Consider the following 24,249-nt stretch of genomic DNA (forward strand, 5'->3'; position numbering starts at 1 on the left):
GGTCTGTTTGGTTCTCCAGGTTCTGTGAAGTCACCTAGTAGGACAAAAGACAAATAAAGAGGACCAAAGTGGAGCAACAGATACCATTAGGGGGCCAAGGATAGATGAGAGAAGGGGAGCATAAGTATTTATTTTTCTGCATCTCTTTTGGCCCTTTGTTTATTGTACTCTCAAGTTTGAGCAGACCCAAGAGTATTATAATAGCACCACCAAAACTGCCAAGTGAACCTTGCAAATATACATGAAATGAATATTGTAAGGTTCATCCATATCTAGGTCCTAATATTGTTCTTGTTTGTCCACCATACTACAATCTAAAATGCATAGTTACTGTAAGTGCATGAGTCCTTAGGCTGCATTTTGTACAATTGTAGCCTTGATCCGTGTGCTATCGCTTACAGATACATAATAATGGATAGTATACGGACTCATTCTTTTCTATGGCTCCATATATGCATCCGTAGTTTGTACAGATCCATGTGGGACTGTAGGATGAAACCACAAAATATGGGGCAGATCCTATTCATGTCCATTTTTTGCTTCTTAGTCTGGCTACAGACTGCATATGGAACCTACTCAGCCCAACCCCCGACCCATATTATATACTTACCGTCCACACTTCTTACTTACTGTGAGACTGCTCTTCCTCTACTGATTCTGTCTATGCGTGCTCTTCTCCAGTGATGATCCATCTCTACTGCGCATGCGTGGAAGCACAGTACAGGTGAATTATAGTCAGCAATAAGCACAGAGCTTAGAGAATAGGAGAAGACCGCACACCCTCCAGAATTAGTACAGGAGGAAAAGCAATCTCTCCAGAAGGGGGGGGGGGGGGGAGTATAATGGTGTAGTGGGGGGGGGGGGGGAGTATAATGGTGTAGTTGGGGGGGGGGGGGGAGTAGTGATGAAGTGGATTGTCACCAGATAATCAGAAAATGTCCCTGGGGCGGTCACATGACTGCCCCAGGGATATGGGTAAATATACATTTTTGATTATTATGCATATATTGAGGGGGAGGGTGTTTGGATTAGTATTTGGATTTCCAGTTATCCTGGACAACCCCTTTAAGTGTTGTACCTTTTTTATTCCAGTTTTCTAGCGTAGGGAGATAGTAAGTCTCCTCCATTGTTTTGCCTTCTTACATTTGGCAGTTCTGTTTATGAACAGCAAAACAATTCGGAAGCATTTTGCCCCATCCATAAGGGGGAGAGCTCGTGGATTTGGGGCAGCCGCCGACTTATCCTGAGTTTCCCTGAGCGACCATGTTGCGTAGTGTAAATTGAGGCAGCTGATCTTCCAAAACAGAATATGTGCCTGTAATAGCAGAGAAACTAATATAAAAAGAGGATGACCGTCTTATATATAGTCGTGAGTGTAGTAGTGAAGTCTGGGGGCTGCATTCATGTGGATTATGTGGAGTTTGGCTCCATCCTGGAACTTCTACAATTAAATTGACCAAATACAAACAAGCCAGAGTAACTATTTGCTTCAACAACCAAAAAAATGCAAACTTTGAGCAATGGTTGGTATATTAACAGAAGAAACCACAGAGACCCAGAGATAAAACAGGTATTTTCTGTTGTAATGAACAACACATGGAAATACTTCAGTAAATTGGCCTCCAACTGGGAATTTTTTGTCCTTAGCAATGCTGTGCAGAAAATCGGCGGCTCCTTGAACATATGTATGTGAAGTCAAATGTGTTTGTTTGGTTTATTTCTACACTTTTGATCCTAAATGTAGAAGAAATTCTTGTGATAATTGAAAATACATTTGATTGGAAGGATTTTTACAACCAGGAAATGTCATCTTGATGGTCCTGTAAATGGAGCTTTAATAGAGGTTGTCGATTCCAGTGTATTTAACAGGAAGGAAAATCGGAAGACTTTACCCCCTTCAGAAAACCATTTTACATCTAGATAGTAACCGCATTGATCTGCTTATCTTGTACTTACCTTGTATCATAGGCATTACTGTAACTTAAAGGGGTTTTCCTGCTAGTATATTGCTATTTAACTATGTAATCAATGTAAAATTATTGATTTGGTCAAATGGAAATACAACAATAAAAAAAAATATTTAGTTTACTAGTAATCCACATGCATTCATCCGATCAGGTGTCCTTTTTTTTTTTTTTTTTTTTTTTTTTTTTTTTCCTTTTCCTGTTGCACTTGGTTCCTTTTTTTTTCTTTATTCTGTGGCCGCACAAATATAGGCTATAGATTGTATTAGTGACAGCGCCCCCTCTTATAAATACACTTTGCCAAGCATTTCAGCCAGGCCAATCATCTTCAGGAATTTAGTTGCACTGTCGAGGCTGAATGCAACAACGGGTTCGTGGTAATATGGCATGGATGAAACTTCTTACAGTGAACCTGGGCTGCAAAATGGACAGGAGTAGGACTTATGCTGAGTTTTTCCCGTGGCTCACGGCCCCCTACATGGACTTGAATATATACGGATATGTCTATGGGGCAATAAAAATCCAGCTAGCACACTGACAAAGCACATATTCCCATGCATGGAGTCTTACTGTTGATTCTTCCAGAGTTTTTTTTTCTGGGGAAAGGGAAGTGGCAAGCTGGAAAGAGACTGAGCTTTGGAGTTTGGCCACTAGAATCATGGGAAATGTTACCATCAGGGGGGTTGTTGCAATTATATGACCAGTCCTGAACTGAGATTTGCAAGGAGATAAAGTACAGAGTACATGGCAGACTGTGAAAATAACTTAAAAATGAAAGGGGTTTCTCTCTTATCAGGATTTCTCCTGCCCTCTTGTCTCCTCTCCTGTCCTCTTGGCTCAGGTTTGTTTTAAATTGCTCTATAGTTTGTTTTATACTTATCAGGGATCAGAAGGAAGGAGAAAGAAAAGAGAATATAGGTGGCCAGGAACAACTGCTAGAACTCGATAAGGAGAGGTGGCCTGAAACCTTAGGCAACAAGCTGTAAACATTGAGGAGAACAATATACGCATAAAGTTTTTATGTCCCTCCTGCCTGTGTTTGCTTGGGTTTCTTCACGTACTCCTGCTTTCTCCAAGCATATTTTGTTAGCTGCTGTGAACTTTTTGATGTGGTGCCTTAGAGGAACACGCTTCTGAGTTTCCTTGATGGAAATTCCACAGCACGTTCTTCTCTTGTAGCTCCGACCATATTGTTTAATTAGGAATTTAGATTGTGGGGAATGATGTGATTGATATTTGTACAGCGCTGCAGAATATGTTGGAGCTACAGAAGTGTATAAACTACAAATACATAAAGTAAGTACATTCTATAACCTTTGAATTAGAAGCCGGACTTCAGGAAGGAAAGCTTCCGTCTGGGCTCAAACGTCTGCCGGGCTTCTGAACTCAGTGCCTTAATCTGGAGAGGGACCCAAAGGGTCACACTAAAAAATAAATAAATAAACAAATAGCCACTGGGACTCCAATTTAAAAAATATATTAGATAGATAATATAATATGGATATAATATAGATTAAGTGACTGTTTCTTACAGATGTGGTTTAGGTAATGACCGTTCATTGCTCTTTACTAACCCCCTTGTCCTCAGGTCAGACAGGAAATGCGGGTCACAGATTAATTGGCCCCGGCTCCGCAGTTGGCGTTACCTTTGTTTGCTGAACACTGGATGTTAGTGTGCTATGGGGCCATTTTGCTGGCAGATGTTGTTTGCTCCTCCTGTACAGTTCTTGTGGTTAATAAAGAGGCCACTGGTTACACATCTGCTCCCTCCAGCCATGCCAGCCTTTGTTTTTTCATTTTATGAGTTGACTGTGCACATAGCATTGTGTAACCACAAGTGGCAGATTACTATCAGTGCACAGGAGCTGAGACCATCTCTGCAGACCCTTCTGAGACATTTCATGGTTAGGTGTTAAAAAAAAAGCAGGAAATTCAGTTCAGGCTCCTGTTCTTGTTTTTTTTTTTTTTTCTGTTTTCATGTGAAGGTCTTCTCTTTGGAAAGGATTTAAAGAGACAATCTATGCACTACCTTTATCCTAGACAGTATTATATCATTTGAGCCCTCTTTCTTACATGTAAAGGGTCATACACCATAGGTTGTTGGTATATTTTCTTAATCAGAAATACTTACACTAAAGATGGAAATACAGATCATACGTAACTGTTGGACAAATAGTCATTTATCTGACAGCTACTCCTTCCATCTCCCCAATACACATGTACCCTCAGCTTTACGGTTTATAGTATGGAGAGGAAGCCTCTGCTACCCTCCTCAGGCATCGGCTTCTCTTTCCTGACTTGGCATACTCCATGTTAGTTTTTAATTAATACATTGGCTTTGTTGGTGATTCCATGTATATGAGTAGCTTACAAGGGTTGTGCTATTAGAGACACTTCTTTCCTATCCATTGCGAACAGGACTGAAAGTCCTCCTGCAATCTCTGCGCAAATGCTTGACCATCACTCCATTTACTTCTATGGGGCTGTTAGAACTGTTCTCCAGAAGCCTCATAGACTTAAATGGAGCACTGGTCACACACGCAGACAGGCGCCTCATGCACAGGGATAATACTGGAGGACTTTTTGTCCCCTGTTCTCCTGATCGCTGAGGGACCCAGTAGTCAGACCCCCAGCAATCCAACATTTATCTCCTGTCATTTGGATAAAGGGTAAGAGACACTTATGGCAAAATCCTTTTAGAGAAGGTGCAGATGAGTTAAAGCAACAGTAACTTTTTTTTAATCATTTGCCCATTAGTAAAGGCATCCTGCAAACTGAAGCATGGTGCGTTTACAGGACCAGCGCATCCTATGTAATACTGACTATGATTGGGTCCCTGGTCAAGTCATGTGATCAGCAGATTGATTTCCCGATTCCCACAGCATCTGCTGTGTGCACTGCAAGAAACTTCTTTATGCAACTCCTATATTCACGGTTAGACGGTCATAGACTTGCCGAAAAAAAGCTATTTCTGGTCCACTCAACAGATGTTGTGTGAATTGGCAAGTCAGTCTTCTGATTACATAACGCTGAGGACCTTAAAGGGGTTGTGCAGGACTTCGAAAACAAGGCTACTTTCTACTTCTTCTCAGGAAGTAACATAATGTCCTCGGTCACATGGCAATGCTACATCTCCTTCCCATTAAAATGGATGCAACTGAGCTGCAACTTGGCCAAAATGACATGTTGTCACTTCCTGACCAGAAGAAAGCAGACGTGTTAGGAGTCCTGAAAAAAACCTTTTTATGGAGCTCACCACATTGTAGTTTACAAGGTGCTCAGTACTATACCTCCCAACCTTCAAAGGGCAGAAAGAAGGAAAAATTTGCAGCATGTGTAGCACGATGCAGAAAATCTAGCTTCTAAATTGACCCTGCCCATTCCCATTGATTTCTCTTTGTGCTTCCCACACAATATGATGCTCCTACGGTCACCCTAACATCATATGCCCCCACATTATAATGTTCTCCTCAAATTGACCTCACATTTTAAAGTCTCTCTCCAGTTGCCCCAGTTTAAACTGGGGGCAAATAGAGGGGGCATTAAACTGGGGGCAACTAGAGGGAATGTTAAACTGGGGTAGTTGCATAGGGACATTCAACTGGGGGCAACTAGAAGGGAACATTAATCTGGGGTAGCTGGATGGAAGCATTAAACTGGGGCAACTGACATTAAAGGGATTCTACCATTAAACTACTTTTTTTTTTTTCTAATTACCACGTCGGAATAGCCTTAAGAAAGGCTATTCGTCTCCTACCTTTAGACGTGGTCTCCGCCGTTCCGTTCCGTAGAAATACCGGTTTTAACCGGTATGCAAATGAGCTCTCCGCAACAATGAGGGCGGGCTCTGGAAAGAGCTCTGGGCAGCAATGGGGACGCGCTCATCGGTGTTTCAGCGCTGGGGCCCGCCCTCATTGCTGCGGAGAGCTCATTTGCATACCGGTTAAAACCGGTATTTCTACGGAACGGCGCGGCGGAGACCACGTCTAAAGGTAGGAGATGAATAGCCTTTCTTAAGGCTATTCCGACGTGTTCATTAAAAAAAAAAAAAAGGTAGTTTAATGGTAGAATCCCTTTAAACCGTGAGGGCAACTAGAGGGGGACATTAATCTCCCCCTCCAACTGCTCTCGGTTTAATGTCCTCCTCCAGTTGCCCCCAGTTTAATGTCCTTGTTCATCTGCCCCCACAGTTTAATGTCCTCCATCTGCCCACAAAGTTTAATGTCGGTCTTGAGTAGCAAAAGTTTAACACTGACACTAACCTCTCCTTGCTCGCCTGCTGTGCAGTCTACAGTCTCTTCTTGTCCCGGGAGTTGCAGGCGCAATGTGAGTGACGTCATCACATTGCGCTTACAGCTCCCAGAGTTGAAGCACATGGGGAGCACAGTGTCCGCTCCTGCTACACCGCTGTATTCAACTCATCTGTGTCCTCTGTATAGGCTGCCTGTAAACTAAGGCTGTAAAGTTTTTTTGCAGAATTAGGTGAGGGACAATTGTAGGGCTATAATGTAGATTGTGGAAATATCACTGTGTGCTTTAATATGATATTTCTTGATTCCTTCTGCATTGAAACCCAGTAAATCCTGGTATATTGTAGTGATCTTGCAAGTGGGACAGGCCCATTTGACACTGCCCTGGGGTATTGAAGCTCATTTTATATTAACTTAGCAAGTTTTTCTAGATTTGTTAGAAACTATGTCTGGATAATAAAAGACTAAACTGCCTTGCAAAATTCAGGGTGCAAGATTTTATAATCGCACAGATTCCAAGGTGGCTGCTGAACCAGGAGAGTGTATGTGACCCAAGCTTTCCATGGGATATATCCTAATTTCTTCCTTCTTTGACGTGCGACATCTAATATGCAAGTCACTTATTCAGGTCCTGGCTTGGTTTCTTCTACATCTTGAGTGCTCTGTGTGTCTTAGAAAGCAGTAATAATATTGCTACTCTTAGTGAGGCCTCTTCCGTCTAGCAATGCTTTGGCATTATGTCAAGAACTTCCTTGGCTGTCTAGGTGTAGCCAGGGTCAATAGTAACTTCATAAGTAGAGACTGTACAGTTTCTCTTATTCTACGCATAAACAATACATAATTTAATGCCCCTACTAGTGGATCCTACATAATTTAATACCCCCACAGGTGGATCCCACATAATGGTTCATAAGTGACCCCTACAAAATTTGATGTTCCCTTAAGTAACCCCCACATCTAACCACCTGCCTCCTCAGTGCCTGTTTAGTCAATATAATACAGTATATACAGTTCTAGTGTGAGTTATATTAAAAATCTAGGCCACTTTCCTAACTGATATAGATCTCTATTTGGGTACTGATTCGTAAGTAAGTCGTGCCCTGCGCCTGTCCAGACCTTTACTAAGACTGATGTGTAAAACTTAATAAAACTGTCCCAACGACTAGAAGATGCAAATGACTGTTCACTAGGAGAAGCTCTACCTTTTTTAATATTTGCTTTATTGTTTTATTGAGAAAAGCCTATTGGTGAGTGGTAATATTTTGTCCTGTTTAAGATGCAGGACAATGAGAAGTATACGACCATAAGACAAAATCATGTAATTTTTGTATTACAGATGAAAGATTCCTATTTTTATTGTTGCTCGTTTTTGTAATATAAACACCTATGTTACTGGTACCTATCTTTTATGGAATATTAACTACATGTGACAAACAGAATTGTTGGGAGTCTGATCACTGGAACTGACTGAGTCAAAGAACAGGGGTGTCAGGTCCCAGACAAGTGTTTGCGCATGTGCCGTTGTTTCCGAACTGACCAATTGCACTATGGCCGGTCTACTAGATGTGCCATATGCAAAATAAACAACTTGCATTGCATTGTGGTTGCTGATATCCCTGGATTCCATATGGTAAAATCTGATTCCCTTCCTTCGTCACTTCTAATACTGTTCAGTTAATTCAATTTCTTTTTGTCTTTCCTCTTCTAGGTAATAGTCAGAGGCGGTGGCCACATCCTTCCTTACGACCAACCTGAAAGATCATTTGTGTTGATTGACAGGTTTATAAGTAACTGTACGGCCTTGAATTGTGAGACGATCTGGTAATTCCACATCAGAGCAATGCGCAGGAACAGTAAAAAGATGATTTGATTTCAAAAAGTTAATGTTAATAAAAAAAGAATTTTTGTAAGAACAATGTATTGGTTACTTTATATGAAATTCTAAGCTGAATTTTGCAACTTTTTTTTTTTTTTCTCAGCCCGTGCTAGCAGTGTTCGACTACTTATAGAAATGTCCCTCTGACAAGTAGACCTGGTAACACTCCATTGTCATATTCCAGCCAGAATCTGAAAAAAAAACAACCAAAAACATCCTGCTCAATTTTAGGGTGGATTCTGAACTTATTCATCTGTGGAACCCAAAGCGCATCATACTCAAGACACACTTTTTTCCCCTCTTCGTTCCAGTGAAGGGAAATTTTATTGGCTCAGCAGACCAAAACATTATGGGAAATTGTATGCTTCCAACTTTGTGGGAACAATTTGGGGAAGGTCCTTTTATGTTTCCATTGACCATTTGGTTCTCAACAAATTACAACATTTATCTCAGCAAAAATTTTCAATATTCAATCTTTTGTTCATTGAGATACAATTTGTGACTTTACTCTTACCTGAATTTTAATGAGCAGTCAAGCTTTTAAGCAGACCCCCCCCCCCCCACACACACACACACACATAATTTAACATCTCCCCAAGTGGCCTGCTCAATATATTATCCCCTCAAATAGCCCCCACATAAAGCCCCCTCAGTGATGAATGAATCCATATATTACATGCAAACAAAACAAAACACATCACTGTTCCCACGGAGCTGCCTGGAGTCATGGAGCTAGTAGAAGCCATGCTTCTCTATTGTATTAAATTTTATCTGCATTTTAAGGATGCACTGTTGAAATCAATACCTACCACCCAGAACAGCGGGACAGCACCTGAAAAGCAGGACTGTCCTACTCAATCCAGGGCAGCCAGGACCGTTTTAACCATAGAGAAAATGGTGCACTTGGAATGGGCCCTATGGTAGCGGGTGCAGCCTTGGAACTGTGGCACAGTCCAGCATTTCAATGTTCTGAGCAGCAGGTCTGGGCCATCCTAACTCCAACTCATGTGCATCCTAAAGGCTCCCTGCTTTACCATTCAGTCTCTGCCTCTTGCTGACGGTGTATTGGGAGAAGTAGACACGATGTAGTGATATCAATTACATCACGTCTGTTGCTCCCTGAAGCCTCTGGGTGCAGAGACAAAGAACGGGAAAGGTGAGGGTTGTGGGTTTTTTTTTTGTTTTTTTTAAATCATTATATTGTGGGCATCAGGAGGGGATATAAAACAGTGGGGGCAACCGTGAGGGGGGGACAGGTTAATGTGTAATGGGCCATTATATTTTATGGCACTAGTACAAGATCATTTGACTGTGAGAGGGCCACCGGGGGGGGGGTAATATACTATGTTGGTGCCACTGAAGGGGCATTATAATTTGTTCGGGTCAAGTATGTCTAAATGGTGGCGATGGAGTGATAAATGGTGGCATTGGAGGGAGGACCACTTATGAAACCTTTGCACTGGGTCAACCAAACAACCCTTAGGGGGGACCCCACTACCGTAATGCCTGGTGTGGATGCAACATTTGCCCTATGGTTAAAGCCTTCTTTCCGTTGTACAATTCTCCCCAATAAACTTTTTTTTTTTTGTTAATGTGTGTATGTATTTTAGGTTTTCTTACAATATTTCTCATGTTTAACCGCTATATACTACAGTATATTCTTCTGGCTTCTCTTTTTGATTTAGTCATTTTGATTCTGGCAGACTCAAAGGAAGAAAAACTGATATTTTTTTTTCTTAAAGTTACTGTCTCCATTCATTGAGCGATTTCTATTATGGCCTACAGAGCTCCCTTTCCCTAATGCTGTCTGTTTACTTGTCCTCCTGAACTCTGCATACTAAGGTTGCATTCTTCCTTCGGACATAAATTCTAAATTCAGTGGAAAATCAGCGTGTGAGCGAGCCATGCTGCCCACCCCCTCCATCGCTCTGCAAAGACGGCATCGCTCTGTAACCCTGAAAGGAGATTCCCATTCCAATGTGCGCCTAGCATTCTAATATTACTGTTATTTTTAGTATTTTGCCAAAAAATAGAAAAGAAACCTAGAAGCTTCTAACTTTATACTCCAGACCCTTCTAGGTGAACGTCTATATTGATAAAACAATCCACCAACATTTCTGTTAAGTGTGGTGTGTGAGATTAGTAAATAGCGCCTTTGTTCTAGAAACAGCGCCACTCTTGTCCATGGCCGGTTTATGATATTGATATTGCAGATTAACCTTATTCAAGTAAAGGGATCTGAACTGGAGCTCAAGACATCACCGTTGTTTTTTTTTGTTTTGTTTTTTAATTCTGTACAACCCATTTAAGGTTAAAGGGGCTCTATCAGCAAAATCATGCTAATAGAGCCCCACATATGCGTGAATAGCCTTTAAAAAGGCTATTCAGGCACCGTAAATGTTTATATTAACCCCTGGTCCCGTTTTTAAATGGATAAAAACATCTATGCAAAACTTACCTGAACGTGCACCCTGGGCGGGGATAAACGATGCGGCGTCAGCTTCGGGCACGCCTGCCTCTTCTGTCTTCTTGGAGTAACGCCCTCTTGCTCCGTGTCTTCTTCCGGCTTCTTCTCGTGAAATCCTGCGTCTGCGTAGTAGCGCTTCCCTCCGAATTGCTACTGCGCAGGCTCACTTGCCATTTCACTTAATGGCAGTTTGCGATTGTACTGCGCATGCGCAGTACTGTCGCGTGCGTCTACGGGGACTGAGCCTGCGCAGTAGCGATTCATAGGGAAGCGCTACTACACAGGCGCGGGATTTCACGAGAAGAAGCCGGAAGAAGACACGGAGCAAGAGGGCGTTCCTCCAAGAAGACAGAAGAGGCAGGCGTGCCTGAAGCTGACATCGCATCGTTTATCCCCGCCCAGGGTGCACGTTCAGGTAAGTTTTGCATATATGTTTTTATCCTTTTATTTAAAAACGGGACCGGGGGTTAATATAAGATTTATGGTGCCAGAATAGCCTTTTTAAAGGCTATTCACGCATATGTGGGGCTCTATTAACATGATTTTGCTCATAGAGCCCCTTTAAGGTCCTACATTGCGGAAACGCAGCATATTACAGGAAAAATCCACATATTGCGGGGGGAAAAAGCTGCAGAAATCCTACATTTTTAAAAACACATGAGTTTTTGAAAAATGCAGCCTGCCTGTTTTATCTACGGAAACCCTCACTTTTCCCTATCAATTTATTAAGGGAAGAAAAACTGTAGTAAAAAACGGCAAAATGCAGTGAAAAATGCTGCAGAAAGAATGTGTTTCTGCTTCATTTTTTTCCCATTGCGTTCATTTGGTTGCATCCCACAGTGTAGTGCGGTGAAACATTCGACCAAACAAGGTGGAAGAAGAGAAGTAGAAGCTCTGCCTTCTATATTATCCATGCAGAAATGTCATCTTTTATGTGTCCATTGTAAATGGTAGAAAATGTGGTCTAGAAGATTGTACATCTGACGCTAGGTTCACACCTGCGTTCTGGTCTCCGTTCTGTGCTTTCAGTCTTCTGCATGCCAGAAGACGGAAAGCACAGATCGGGTCCGGCCGTGAGCGTTTTATGCTCTCCGCCGCGAAACCAGATTTTTTTTTTTAATCCGGACACAGAGTACTGCATGTCCGACTCTGTGTCCGGATGAAAAAACCCAGTTTTGCGGCGGAGAGCATAAAACGCTCACCGCCGCTCACGGCCGGACAGCTTTCTCACCCATTCAAATGAATGGGTGAGAGAGTCCTGCAGGTTTCAGTCTCCTGCCTCTGTTTTATGCAGGAAACGGAAACCTGCGGAACGGAGACCGAACGCAGATGTGAACGAGCCCTGAGATACAAGAGAGCCACCTCCATCTGGGGGCCATTGGAAAGGGCATTCCTTTATCCTCCACATAATGGGGCCAGTTTATGGTGGGAAAAAAAACACTTTAAGGATTTTTTTTTATTTTTTTTTAAAATAAGGTTATATGGGCCATCCACATTTTTAGCATCAATCTATGGATGAAAATTGATAGCCTTGAGTCATTGTAAAAAAAAAAAAAAAAAAAATGTTTCTATAACTTTTTTTTCTTGGATGCAAAAACCCTTTGATTCATGTAATACTCAATAACAGGTTTTTCTTGGTCCTCTGTAATATCACCAAAAAGTGACCTAAGTCCATGAGTCAGGAAACACTTGTGACATAGTGAACATCACAAGATCCTGCCATAAGGGTGCAATATGCTTACAATACATGAAATCCTACCAGAGAGGAAGAGTATGTTACAGTATAATATGGGATAAGAGCGCTCGGATGTTGCTGAACAACCTCCATATCTTATCTTCTACCCAGTTTTCCCTATTAGACTGTATCACATTATTTAGAGAAAACCCTGTAACAAATGGCTTTATATGACTGTCCCCTTGTGTGGCCTCTGTAAGGTCACCGCCAGACGGACATATGTTAAGCAGCGATGTATTCACTTTGCCACCAACCTGTCGTGAAGGATTCATCATGGTTTTGTGTCTGACCACATACGGCAGATCAATGCTGAGCGCTGGTTACAATCTAGATGGGTTTTCACTACTTGTGGACACATTTTTGTGACACGGATATAGACTTCAATGTCTTTTTATGACATGAAACTAATACTGCTGATCTAAGGCTACTAAGGCTTTAGTCGCACTTATATTCTTTTTTTGTCAGGCTGCGCTTTAATATCCGGAATAACTTGGCCTTGCACGCATATGCTGTGAAGAGGGGAGTAAAGCCGGCCATATACTTGATAGTTCTCAGCCAAATGATTGATCTGGTACTGAACAGGCAGGGGAAGAAAGCGGCGGCCATAAATGGTTTATTTCCCAAAGAACTGAAGGATCTGGCACTTAAAATCCAGAATTGGTGGTTATAGCCATTACACATCTACTGTGTAGGGCCAAATTAAAGGGAACGTGTTTTTCTATTACATTTTTTTAAGGATTTTTGATTGTTTTATTTAATTTTCCATGTTATTATTTATAGCTTAGAAAATCCTAAAAATCTTGCTATTCCAACTGCTGCCACTAAGCTTAGAATAGTTTATGACTTCCTGTCTCCTGGAGATGGGCCATGGGTGATAGACACAATGGTCCGGAGCAGGCCCTACTGTCTGTAATGGCAGAGTGTTCTAGGCATGCTTTGTGACCTCTGGTGTTGAGGGTGGAGTGGATAAACAGTGACTGGTGGATTATGTGTCTTATCTACATATACATGAAAGCTGTGATCTGGGTGTTCTGATAAGATGGCTCCTGCAAAGAATCTGTACAGAAAGCAGGAAGTCACAGCATCTTATTATTACTGACTCAGAATCGAAATTGCAGGATTTTTAGGAATTTGTAAAATATAATTGCATGGAAAAGTTTTAAAAACCTCACCAAAAATTCTTTATATTTTTTCAAAAAATATTTTTAACATAAAATTTCATTAAAAATAGGTCATTTTCTGATGACACATTCCCTTTAAGTTGCTGCCAGACACCTCCAAGAAGCATATCACTCCTATGAACAAAAAGATAAGGTAACATGCCCTAGTCAGGACACTCCCATACACATATGATAAGATAGTCCTTTAATAGTCCCACCATGGGGTAAGTCAGGGTGGTACAGCAGCATGGATAATACAGTAATATATTACAAGTACACATACAAGCTCATAGCAGAAAGGAAAGACACTAGGAGTCATAGGAACTAAGAAGAAAAAGAAAGCCTCAGGATCATTTAGTTCTCTGTGCAGAGTGATCTCCGCTTAGCCTGATGTTGATTATACAGCCTGACCGCGGTTGGGAGGACGGATCTTTGATAGCACTTCTACATCATGTAGTGTCATTAACCAGCCATACCAAATCACCAGGCTTGGTGTACTATTATTTAAACTGAATGTGCATGCCTTTGCCCGCGACTTCGTCTGTGGGTTATTGGAGTGGGTGAGCCGCCTATATTCCACAAATTGCTGCCGTTGATGGTTTGCCTGCTTTGGCATTTTGGCAGCTCCTAAGCTGTCCTGCTGCTGAACTTGTTCCTCACACCATGCCTGTGATTGTTCCGGTATCTCAGCAACTCGCTGGGACGTCATATAATGAGCGTGTTGTTGGTGTTGATGATCCACCTGCTTCGGCGTTTCGACAGTTGTCAAGCTGGCCTGTCGCTGAACGCGTTCCTCATGCTGTGCCCGAGATTAGTCCTGCCAAAATAAGGTAGGACCTATTTATACTGGGTTAGATAAGAACATACCTGTTACTAATGCACAGTAAAGTGTCAACTTTTGCAAGCAATTCTCAGAACCCCCAACTACAGTTAGCATAGTGACAGTCCTCCAACCTGGCCTTATCAGTATGTGCACGCCAAAACCAGAAATGGAGTTTAAAAGAGAAAAAAACAATGTAGATTTTGATGCCAATATTGGTTTTGTTGTAGAGATACGGTTACAAAATACTGACCAACTAGTGATCTGTGAGAGTGGCCTAACAGAGAAAACTAAGCTGCCCATATCAGACATAAGAGTACATTGTTAGAGTACTTGTATCCCAACCAAACAAAGGACCAGACATGCTGCACTTCACTGTTTGTTGTGGGACAGACAGGATGGCCCCATACACATCTGATTGTCAGTCTTGGGATCTGTACACATTGATCCAAAGGCCTTTTCACATTGGGATTGCAGGGTTGGTCAGAAGTATACACTGGGATGATTTCCTGACACCTATCATCCATACTCTCGTGGAAGCAGTACTCACCCAAGTGTCACCGTATATTCAAACAGCTGATCTGGTGTCCCCTCCCCATCAATCTGATATTGATACCCTCTAAGGGCATCAATCTCACAGTTCTGCAAAGATTCCACCACCTTGAGCTCCACCTTGACCAGAGTTATAGAGATCCACATACCTTTTACTTTTGTTACCACAATGGCAGAGGGACCCCTATGTCTGCTTCTAGGCCATAGCTACAGTGGCTTGAAAAACTATTCATACTCTTTGAACTTTTTCATATTTTGTCACCTTACAACCACAAACTTAAATGTATTTTCTTGAGATTTTAACACAAAGTAGCAGATAATTCTGAAGTGGAAGGAAAATGATACAAGGTTCTCAAAATTCTAATCAACTAGAAATCTGAAAAGTGTGACATGCAAAAGTCTTCAGCCCCCCTATATTAATACATTGTAGAGCCACCTTTGGTTGCAAATACACTCACCGGCCACTTTATTAGGTACACCTGTCCAACTGCTCGTTAACACTTAATTTCTAATCAGCCAATCACATGGCGGCAACTCAGTGCATTTCGGCATGTAGACATGGTCAAGACAATCTCCTGCAGTTCAAACCGAGCATCAGTATGGGGAAGAAAGGTGATTTGAGTGCCTTTGAACGTGGCATGGTTGTTGGTGCCAGAAGGGCTGGTCTGAGTATTTCAGAAACTGCTGATCTACTGGGATTTTCACGCACAACCATCTCTAGGGTTTACAGAGAATGGTCCGAAAAAGAAAAAACATCCAGTGAGCGGCAGTTCTGTGGGCGGAAATGCGTTGTTGATGCCAAAGGTCAGAGGAGAATGGCCAGACTGGTTCGAGCTGATAGAAAGGCAACAGTGACTCAAATAGCCACCCGTTACAACCAAGGTAGCCAGAAGAGCATCTCTGAACGCACAGTACGTCGAACTTTGAGGCAGATGGGCTACAGCAGCAGAAGACCACACCGGGTGCCACTCCTTTCAGCTAAGAACAGGAAACTGAGGCTACAATTTGCACAAGCTCATCGAAATTGGACAATTGAAGATTGGAAAAACGTTGCCTGGTCTGATGAGTCTCGATTTCTGCTGCGACATTCGGATGGTAGGGTCAGAATTTGGCGTCAACAACATGAAAGCATGGATCCATCCTGCCTTGTATCAACGGTTCAGGCTGGTGGTGGTGGTGTCATGGTGTGGGGAATATTTTCTTGGCACTCTTTGGGCCCCTTGGTACCAATTGAGCATCGTTGCAACGCCAAAGCCTACCTGAGTATTGTTGCTGACCATGTCCATCCCTTTATGACCACAATGTACCCAACATCTGATGGCTACTTTCAGCAGGATATTGCGCCATGTCATAAAGCTGGAATCATCTCAGACTGGTTTCTTGAACATGACAATGAGTTCACTGTACTCCAATGGCCTCCACAGTCACCAGATCTCAATCCAATAGAGCATCTTTGGGATGTGGTGGAACGGGAGATTCGCATCATGGATGTGCAGCCGACAAATCTGCGGCAACTGTGTGATGCCATCATGTCAATATGGACCAAAATCTCTGAGGAATGCTTCCAGCACCTTGTTGAATCTATGCCACGAAGAATTGAGGCAGTTCTGAAGGCAAAAGGGCGTCCAACCCGTTACTAGCATGGTGTACCTAATAAAGTGGCCGGTGAGTGTACATCTGTAATTATATTTGGGTATATCTCTACCAGCTTTGCTCATCTAGACACTGAGATTTTTGCCCATTCTTCTTTGAAAATAGCTCAAGTGCAGCCAGATTGGATGTGAACAGTAATTTACATCCATGTTTAAGTATGTGGTTGTAAGATGACAAAATGTGAAAAAGTTCAAGGGGTATGAATACTTTTGCAAGCCACTGTATAACCATTGCAGTTTTCACTTCATAGACTAACTCCCAGGCACTCCTCAGTTGTCATGTTGTCGTGAGAAGTACAGATAACTTTTGAGCTAAATAGGGTTGCAAAGGGGCCAAAAGCAGATTTTTTTTAGTTTTTAGCAAAAGTTGCACTTTAGTGATCCTTGTTTGTAGACATGTGCTGTATGTTTTCTCCTGCTGCTCCCTTGTCTGATGTGGACCATTTGCTGACTTGGTGAATGTTTGTTTAGCTTCCTTATCTCTATTAGTTTATTGTCAGTTCCCCTGGTCTGTCCCTAGCTGTTCTTACCTTATCAAACACTTCTATGAGAAAATCCAATTTGCATTTCATTAACTAAGCAGTGATAAGGAGCCAGTGTGATCTGTGACCATTGTTAAGCTAAATGATTCACTAGCTCCCCTGTAAATGCTCCTTTCATGTTCCAGTTTTTCTGAAGCTTGCTGTACCTTAGGGCTTTCAGAAGGCCATTTTCTGAATGGCATGTTATTCATGTGTACATTTTGAAGGCTGTTGTTTTGGACTTACTGTGCCATAAGCCATGTGGCATGAAGTTATCTGATTGTATTGAGGACATGCGGATCAATAACTACATTTAATAACTTAATCTAACAATGACCAAGAAACCATCATAAATAGATCAACTTTTTCACCTTTGGCATCTGTTATGCTCATTTGTGTAGTAAGAATGCATTGACGGGCAGGAGAAAATGGTCTAAATCTGGTGGCTAAAATCTCCGACATAAGGATCTCCAAAAGTGATAAGCATAAAATGGTATTTTTATCTACATGTTAGGACAAGATTTTTATAACACCCCCTCTACCTCATAGATTGTAAGCTCTTGCGAGCAGGGCCCTCAAACCCATTGTGTGAAATGACTTTTTGTAATGTATCTTTCTGTCTGTATTTGAACCCTACAAATTGTACAGCGCTGCGGAATATGTTGGCGCTATATAAATAAAATTTATTATTATTATTATTGGCACCTTTGGAGTCTGACAATGGCACATTTAATTATATGATGTCTTCCAACAATAGAAAAAAAAAATCATTTGGACATTATAATATATTGTATTATACCAACTACCAACTGTTGGCCCATTATTACCCACTTCTATCTAATGTATGCCTCAATGCTATCATACACATTAGACAAACCCGAACTTCTATAGTGTACTAGAACAATGCAAATCCCCAAATAAGCTTGACTATATACTTCAGATGGCTATCACTTGTTTGGCTGCCAGCTATCTCTCCAACCCCTTCCCCAAGCACATGGTAGCAGGGTTCGGCTAGGCATTCCTCAGCTTATCTACCCTGAAGACAAAGGGAATGGACATGTTGAAATCCAACTACTTGATTTATTATTATGCTTACTTATATAGCGCCATCATATTCTGCAGCGCTTTACATTACATTGTCAGCCATTGTCCAATATTAAAGGAATATCTTAATATCTTATATAGGGCTCACAGTCTACAGTCCCTATCAATATATCTTTGGAGTGTGGGAGGAAACCCACGCAAACATGGGGAGAACATACAAACTCCTTGTAGATGTTGTCCTTGGCAGGATTTGAACCCAGGACTCCAGCACTGCAGTGCTAACCACTGATCCACTGTGTTAGCTACATTTTTTGCCCCCAAGATCTGCCTTTGGAAAAGAGACTCCATGCACATTAGATGGTTGGCTGGACCTTCCAAAGTTTACGGGTTCATAAACATTAATCTCATGTGTATAGGCATCTTAAGACTAGACTAAAGTGGGAAGTAAGTGAATGAAGGACAAACATTTTCCAGCTCTCTTTCTTTTGCATCTTTAAGGTAGTATTCCGATCTAGATGGAAATATTTTAATGAAATCAATATGTAGCAGTACAATAGCTACAAGGATTGTTGGGGGAGAGAAGTGTTCAGACTGAGTAGATGATTTGGCCTTGGCTCCGGCTTCCCCTTTGTTTCCCTATTAGAGTCAGTGGCTCTCTCTCTTTCTATCTAACATGTGCTGGATGTTTCCTCCTCCCACCAGCAGCTCTGAGCTGCCTCACTAGGATCCTCTTTCCTTGCTAAGACTCTCCAGGGAGCCAGTGTGGGAAGCACGTATTTCCTCCTCTTCCTACAATGCACTGAACTTCTCTACTTCACACTACACAAGACTTGCTGCACCATAGATATCTTCAAGTTGAACAGAAGACGAGGTTACGCTGTGGGCATGGACACCTGAATCCTTCTCTAAACTTTAAGAGCAAGCTGTGCAAACTTGGGATGACTTCTAGACCAAGTGTAAAACCTCAGGTTTCCATGTGTGTCTGCGAAGGAGCTGCAGATCTTCTACACTGCCCCGCCACATCTGGTCACCCACAAGAGAGTGGACAATAGTAGTTGCAGCAGAGGAGCTCTACATTGCGCAGTGAGTCATTCATGTTCCAAATGACTATACTTGTTATCTGCATTCGCATCTGAATGTCTGCCAAGCAGTAATGTAGGAGTTAACAAGATGTTAAGAAACTGGAGCTCCTGTACAAACCTTCAGCTGAATGTCTCCGCTCCTGGAAAGGATTTTATAAGCTTGAATGCAGGAAGGGGATGCTCAGCACTAGGTTAACCTACACAAAGACCCAGGTGAGATGGAGAAGGCTATATTTTTGGTGGTATTGGTGACTTCCACTGTTTCTTGGAGTGTGGAGAAATGTCCAGAGCCATGTGATTGTCAGCATCCACAACATATACTGTGCTCCAACAGGGGGTTATTTTCTGTTCCAAAATCCAGCCACTTTGCAAGCCTAGCCACCCCTAAAACCTACAGCTTGGGAGGAAACTATATCGCCAATATAAGTGCCATAGACTTTTCACTTTATCATAATTTACAGAGGCTGGACCTGCAGTACAATCAGATCCAGTCCATTCATCCCAAGGCATTCGAGCAGCTCACTCACCTGGAAGAACTGTACCTTGGTAACAACTGGCTGCTGACACTTTCTACTAATGCTTTATTGCCACTGAAAAAACTTAAGGTACTCAATGTAAATAGCAACCGGCTTCACAATGTCACTCGCTCCAGCTTGACTAACATGGTGTCACTGGTTAAATTGAGACTAGACAATAACAATATCCAGATACTACATGGCTCTCCTTTCTTGGGTCTCTCAAATCTACTTTATTTGCATCTGGAAAACAACAAAATTAACAATATCAGTAAAAATGCATTTGCAGGACTTGTAAAACTGCGATTATTGAGCCTGTCGGGAAACCCCTTGAATTCCTTGAGATATCCTATATTTTTACCACTGCGCTCTCTTAGTACACTAACCATGGCTGGAAATAATCTACAGCAACTGGGACCAGGTGTTTTCAATGGATTACAAAAGCTTTCCAAGCTCATTCTCAGCTCAAACAGGATTTCTACACTACATAGCAAGTCTCTTCAAGGGCTTGGGATGCTGCAAGAGCTGCAACTGGATGGCAACTCTCTGGGCCAGCTCCCTGAAGGCCTCCTGGCATCATTGCAAAGTTTGGAAGTGCTGAACCTGAGCCGCAATGCCCTGTCAAGGTTGCACCCTGGAACTTTTAATGGACTAAACCGGATGAGGGTGCTGGATCTGCAGCATAATTTGTTGAACTTTCTGCCTGGGGATATTTTTTCTGGAAATCCATCCCTTTACCGGTTACAGCTGGATGGAAATCAATGGAACTGTAACTGTCATTTATTGGGGCTCAAGCACTGGATTCTGGGGACTCTGCATTCCCGTAGCCGCATGTTGACTGTGTTTGTACAGTGCAGGGAGCCTGGGGAAGTCGCAGGGAAATATTTGGATTACCTTGACGATAACTATTTACAGGGAACAGGAGGTTGCTCACTCAGCACCACACCTCCAGGACTGGCTACCACCATGCAAGAAGATGGTTTAGTCATGCATCATGCTGAAAACCAGGCGATGGGTGACACAAGTACTGAACCATTAGAACAGACAATGAAAATGGTTTCCAAACTTAATTTGTTGTCTCCCAAATCAACACTTCCTTCAGGGATATCAACAATTCTCCAAACCCTGGCATCGTTGCAAAAGGTATCGAGCACAAAGGGCCCTCTGAACATGAGGCGGGATGGTGGCACTGGGCGTCAAAAAACACCTCAAAATGATAAAAAGCGAAACATGAAGACTTCAACTGGATCCCGGAATCCCCATGGTACTAAACAGATGACCCCAAGCCAACTGCAACCAGAGGCTGAAAAACAAAATCCAAATACAGTTCAGACTCCAACCGAGTCATTAACACAGCTACATCTCAAGCAAGTTGACGCTCAAGTCCCAACTTCCACCATGTTTCCTCATAGTACCCCTACAGCTGAATTTCCCTATGAGCAAGCACATGAGACCAAGCGGCCTCCATCAGAAGATGAGCACTCAGAAGTCACTGGTACCTTGCAGTCACCATTGGAGTTGCCACATGTAGGTGACTTGGATCCAACTTTTAAACAGGCCATGCCTGTAGCAGAGACTTTGCATCAAAATAAGCCATCACTTGATTCTGTTCATCATGGCCACAGTGAAACATTGCACCATGTTGCTCCTTTAGGCCTAAACGACCCGTGTGAATTTAATAAGCTGCATCTACTGAATCTGTCAGTGGAATCGGTAGGAAGTAACACTGCTCGTGTACGTTGGCAGACATCAGCCTCTCATACCCACAGGCATGTCGTGTTCAGGGTGCTGTACGAGCGTTTTGGGCAGAGTGGCCGTTTTCAGCGTTTTGTCTATCCTCGGGGCCATGCAGAATCTTTAACTTTACTGGAGCTGACAGGAGACACTCCATATTTAGTGTGTGTGGAGAGTATAATCAATGGACGGGCTTGTCCTGTGGCCCCTAGGGAACATTGTGTGGGGCTTGTGACGTCACCTTCAGAAGATGAGCGCCCTGTACTAAATTACCAAATATTAGCTTTGGGGTTACTAGCCCTCAATGCTTTGCTGCTTTTGATAGGGTTGGTTGTTTGGGGTTCTAGGAAAGCTCGCAAGAAATGGTGTCGTAGAAGAGCCCCTGTCCATGTACGACAAATGTACTCTACACGTCGACCCTATAGGTCTGTGGGTACTGGAGTTTCCACAGATTTCTCAGGTTTTCAGTCTCATCGACCTCGCACTGCTGTGTGTGCTCTGGGAGAAGCAGATCTCATTGAGTTTCCTGGCTGCGACCGTTTCAGAGAGGGAGGAAATCTGCACAGGGATGATCTCCTGCAGAGGTTCACAGACTGAGTCACAAAGAGGGTTTCTGATGCAATTGTGATTGGGGAGTTGTTCCTACTCCTCCCCGATCAGCAAGGATTAACCCTTATTTATGATCAAATGCATTAGACCTCAATAGGTGCATGAGAAACATGATATGCTAATATGTGTACAGTATCCGGAAGAAGCAGTGTCCTGAACATGTATGACAAAATAATAAGAACCACCAAAAGCAATGGATGGGAAATGTAATAGGTTGGGTCTAAGGGGGTGCTACTTTGGGTTACACCATTTGCTTGTTGCACCATTGCAAATTATGTGATGCAATACAGAACATCTCAATGATTCGTTGATAGCTTGAAACAAGGTGAAATATATGTATAAACCTGACAATATGTTTTCTATTCTTTTTACTGGTTGACATTCTATCATTACTATTGTCTTCAACTACATTGCAATGTCTGGAGGTTCTCTAGTCTTTGCGTGTGCTCTCTCTACCTCTTGCACATTGGAGTTTGCTGTTGATAGATATGTGTGAGATGTACAGAAGATGTGTTATAGTGAGATACCAGCCTTGTTATTGTCCAGAATGAATCGGTACTGTCCTGATTTTTGAGGGTACACACGAAGATAACTGCAGAATGTATTGAGTCAATTGGAATTACGTTACTGTCACTTGCTAAAATGTTGCTGCTGAACATGGGGGTACAGAACGTGGATATGGGGAAGGTGCTGTCCATACAGATATCTGCTAGGTGCCCCCTCTTATGTACCTGCTCTTATTAAAAACATTCCAAATCAATCTATGTTACAAAAGTTTGGCCATGTTATGTGCCCACACCGTGTAGCCAATGGTGGGCAAAATTTAGGGACATCCCATGCTGCTACTATGGGTCTATATGTTAAGGAGGTCCGCTCTACAGGTACAATTTTTAATAAGTGTCATGACGTTTAGAGAGAGTGAAATTTGATCAGGTTTACAATGCCCATGAAAATGGGAATAAGGCCATCTTTAGCAGTCATGTTTAACTAACCACTCTAAAGCTAAGGCCCCCAGCATCAGAATGCAGCTAAAAAACGCTGTGGGAGAAACGTAGCGGAAATGCATCATGTTTTTTTCACAGCGCTTTACACTGTGCTTTTTGCTGCGTTTTTCTTCCCCCATCTCATCAGGAAAATCACTGAGTTTCCAGAACTTGTAGCCTTAGCCTAAGGCTGAGGCCCCACGTCGCGGAAACGCAGTTTTTTTTTTTGTTGCATATTTTGCTACTTTTTTTGCGCCAAACCCAGGAGTGGTTTGAGCAAAAAGTAGAAGTATAAGAACTTCCAATAGAGTTCTCATTCCTTTTGTAGCCATTCTTGAATTTGGCTCAAAAAAACGCAGCAAAATCTGCAACAAAAAAAGCTGCGTTTCTGCAACGTGGGGTCTCACCCTAAGGCCAGGGCCCCACAGGCCAGAAATGCAGCGTTTTGCCTGCAGTGTTTTACAGTATCTGCAAAGTGGATGGGATTCATGCAAATCCCATGCCCATTTTGCGTTTCAAACAGCACAGCAGACACGTTGCGATTTCCAAAACCGACGTGGTTTTGGAACTCTCAGCATGTCAATTATATCTACGGGAACACCGGCGCTTTCCATTAGATATAATTGTAACGGAAAGTCCGTGGAGGAAAGCTCAATGAACTTTCTGTTCGAAGCGCTGTGGAAAGAACGATGCGTTCCCGCCGCGGTTTTCCTTCAGCGCTTTAGTGCTATGTAGCTTCCCGCGGGGCCTTAGCCTGAAGGAGTTTTCCAGGTCTTATTAATTAATTAATTAATTAATGAACTATCCTTAGAATAAAGATTGGCGGGGGTCCGACATTCATTGGTTATGTGGCCTGATTGCAGCTAAGTCCCATTCAAGTGAATGGGCTCAGCTGTGATACCAAGCACAATGTATAACACTTGGTAAGTAGTGAAGAGGCCTCAGCCCTTTCCCAAATGCAGTGCCCTCTTTAAGCAGCTGGTTGTCAGGAATCCTGGATAATGGACCGCTGCCAATCTTTACTTATCAAACCTGGAATCCCCCTTTAAATGTCTGCTTACTTTTATCAGACGTTGCTCCTATGGATTGTTATAATCTGGTTGGTTACTATGCAGTAGGCTATTCCAGTGTTTGTAGTGTTGTACTTACATTTATCTCTTTTGATATGTGGAAAACGATTAGTGTTCCCAATATCATTACATTTCATGCAGGCGTGCCCTATAATTTAATTAATCTGGGGGTTAACACCCTCAAGTGTTTACATGGTTCTCAGTGTTCTGGTTCC

The 24,249-nt window shown here is 42.4% G+C and overlaps 2 protein-coding genes across 3 annotated transcripts in view; both read left to right on the forward strand.

Moving 5' to 3' along the window:
- The window catches only part of CPVL (carboxypeptidase vitellogenic like), a 53,342-nt gene extending 45,261 nt beyond the window's left edge, over positions 1-8,081 (forward strand). For both annotated transcript variants that reach the window (XM_075271451.1, XM_075271452.1), the window contains exon 13: positions 7,923-8,081. In XM_075271451.1, coding sequence (XP_075127552.1) covers positions 7,923-8,039 — 117 coding nt within the window. In that variant the 3' untranslated portion in view covers positions 8,040-8,081. The remainder of the gene's footprint in view (positions 1-7,922) is intronic.
- A 10,724-nt stretch (positions 8,082-18,805) lies between these two features.
- TRIL (TLR4 interactor with leucine rich repeats) lies at positions 18,806-23,106 on the forward strand. Its single transcript, XM_075271391.1, has one exon. It carries the CDS (start codon positions 19,342-19,344, stop codon positions 21,967-21,969), a length of 2,628 nt encoding a protein of 875 aa, XP_075127492.1. The 5' UTR covers positions 18,806-19,341; the 3' UTR covers positions 21,970-23,106.
- Positions 23,107-24,249: the final 1,143 nt, after the last annotated feature.

This window comes from Leptodactylus fuscus, chromosome 4 (genome assembly GCF_031893055.1).
Source record: "Leptodactylus fuscus isolate aLepFus1 chromosome 4, aLepFus1.hap2, whole genome shotgun sequence".
Classification (NCBI taxonomy): domain Eukaryota; kingdom Metazoa; phylum Chordata; class Amphibia; order Anura; family Leptodactylidae; genus Leptodactylus; species Leptodactylus fuscus.

What these genes read in the sequence shown, in the direction of transcription:
- TRIL (XM_075271391.1), top strand. Translation starts at nt 19,342, where the DNA reads ATGGAGAAGGCTATATTTTTGGTGGTATTGGTGACTTCCACTGTTTCT.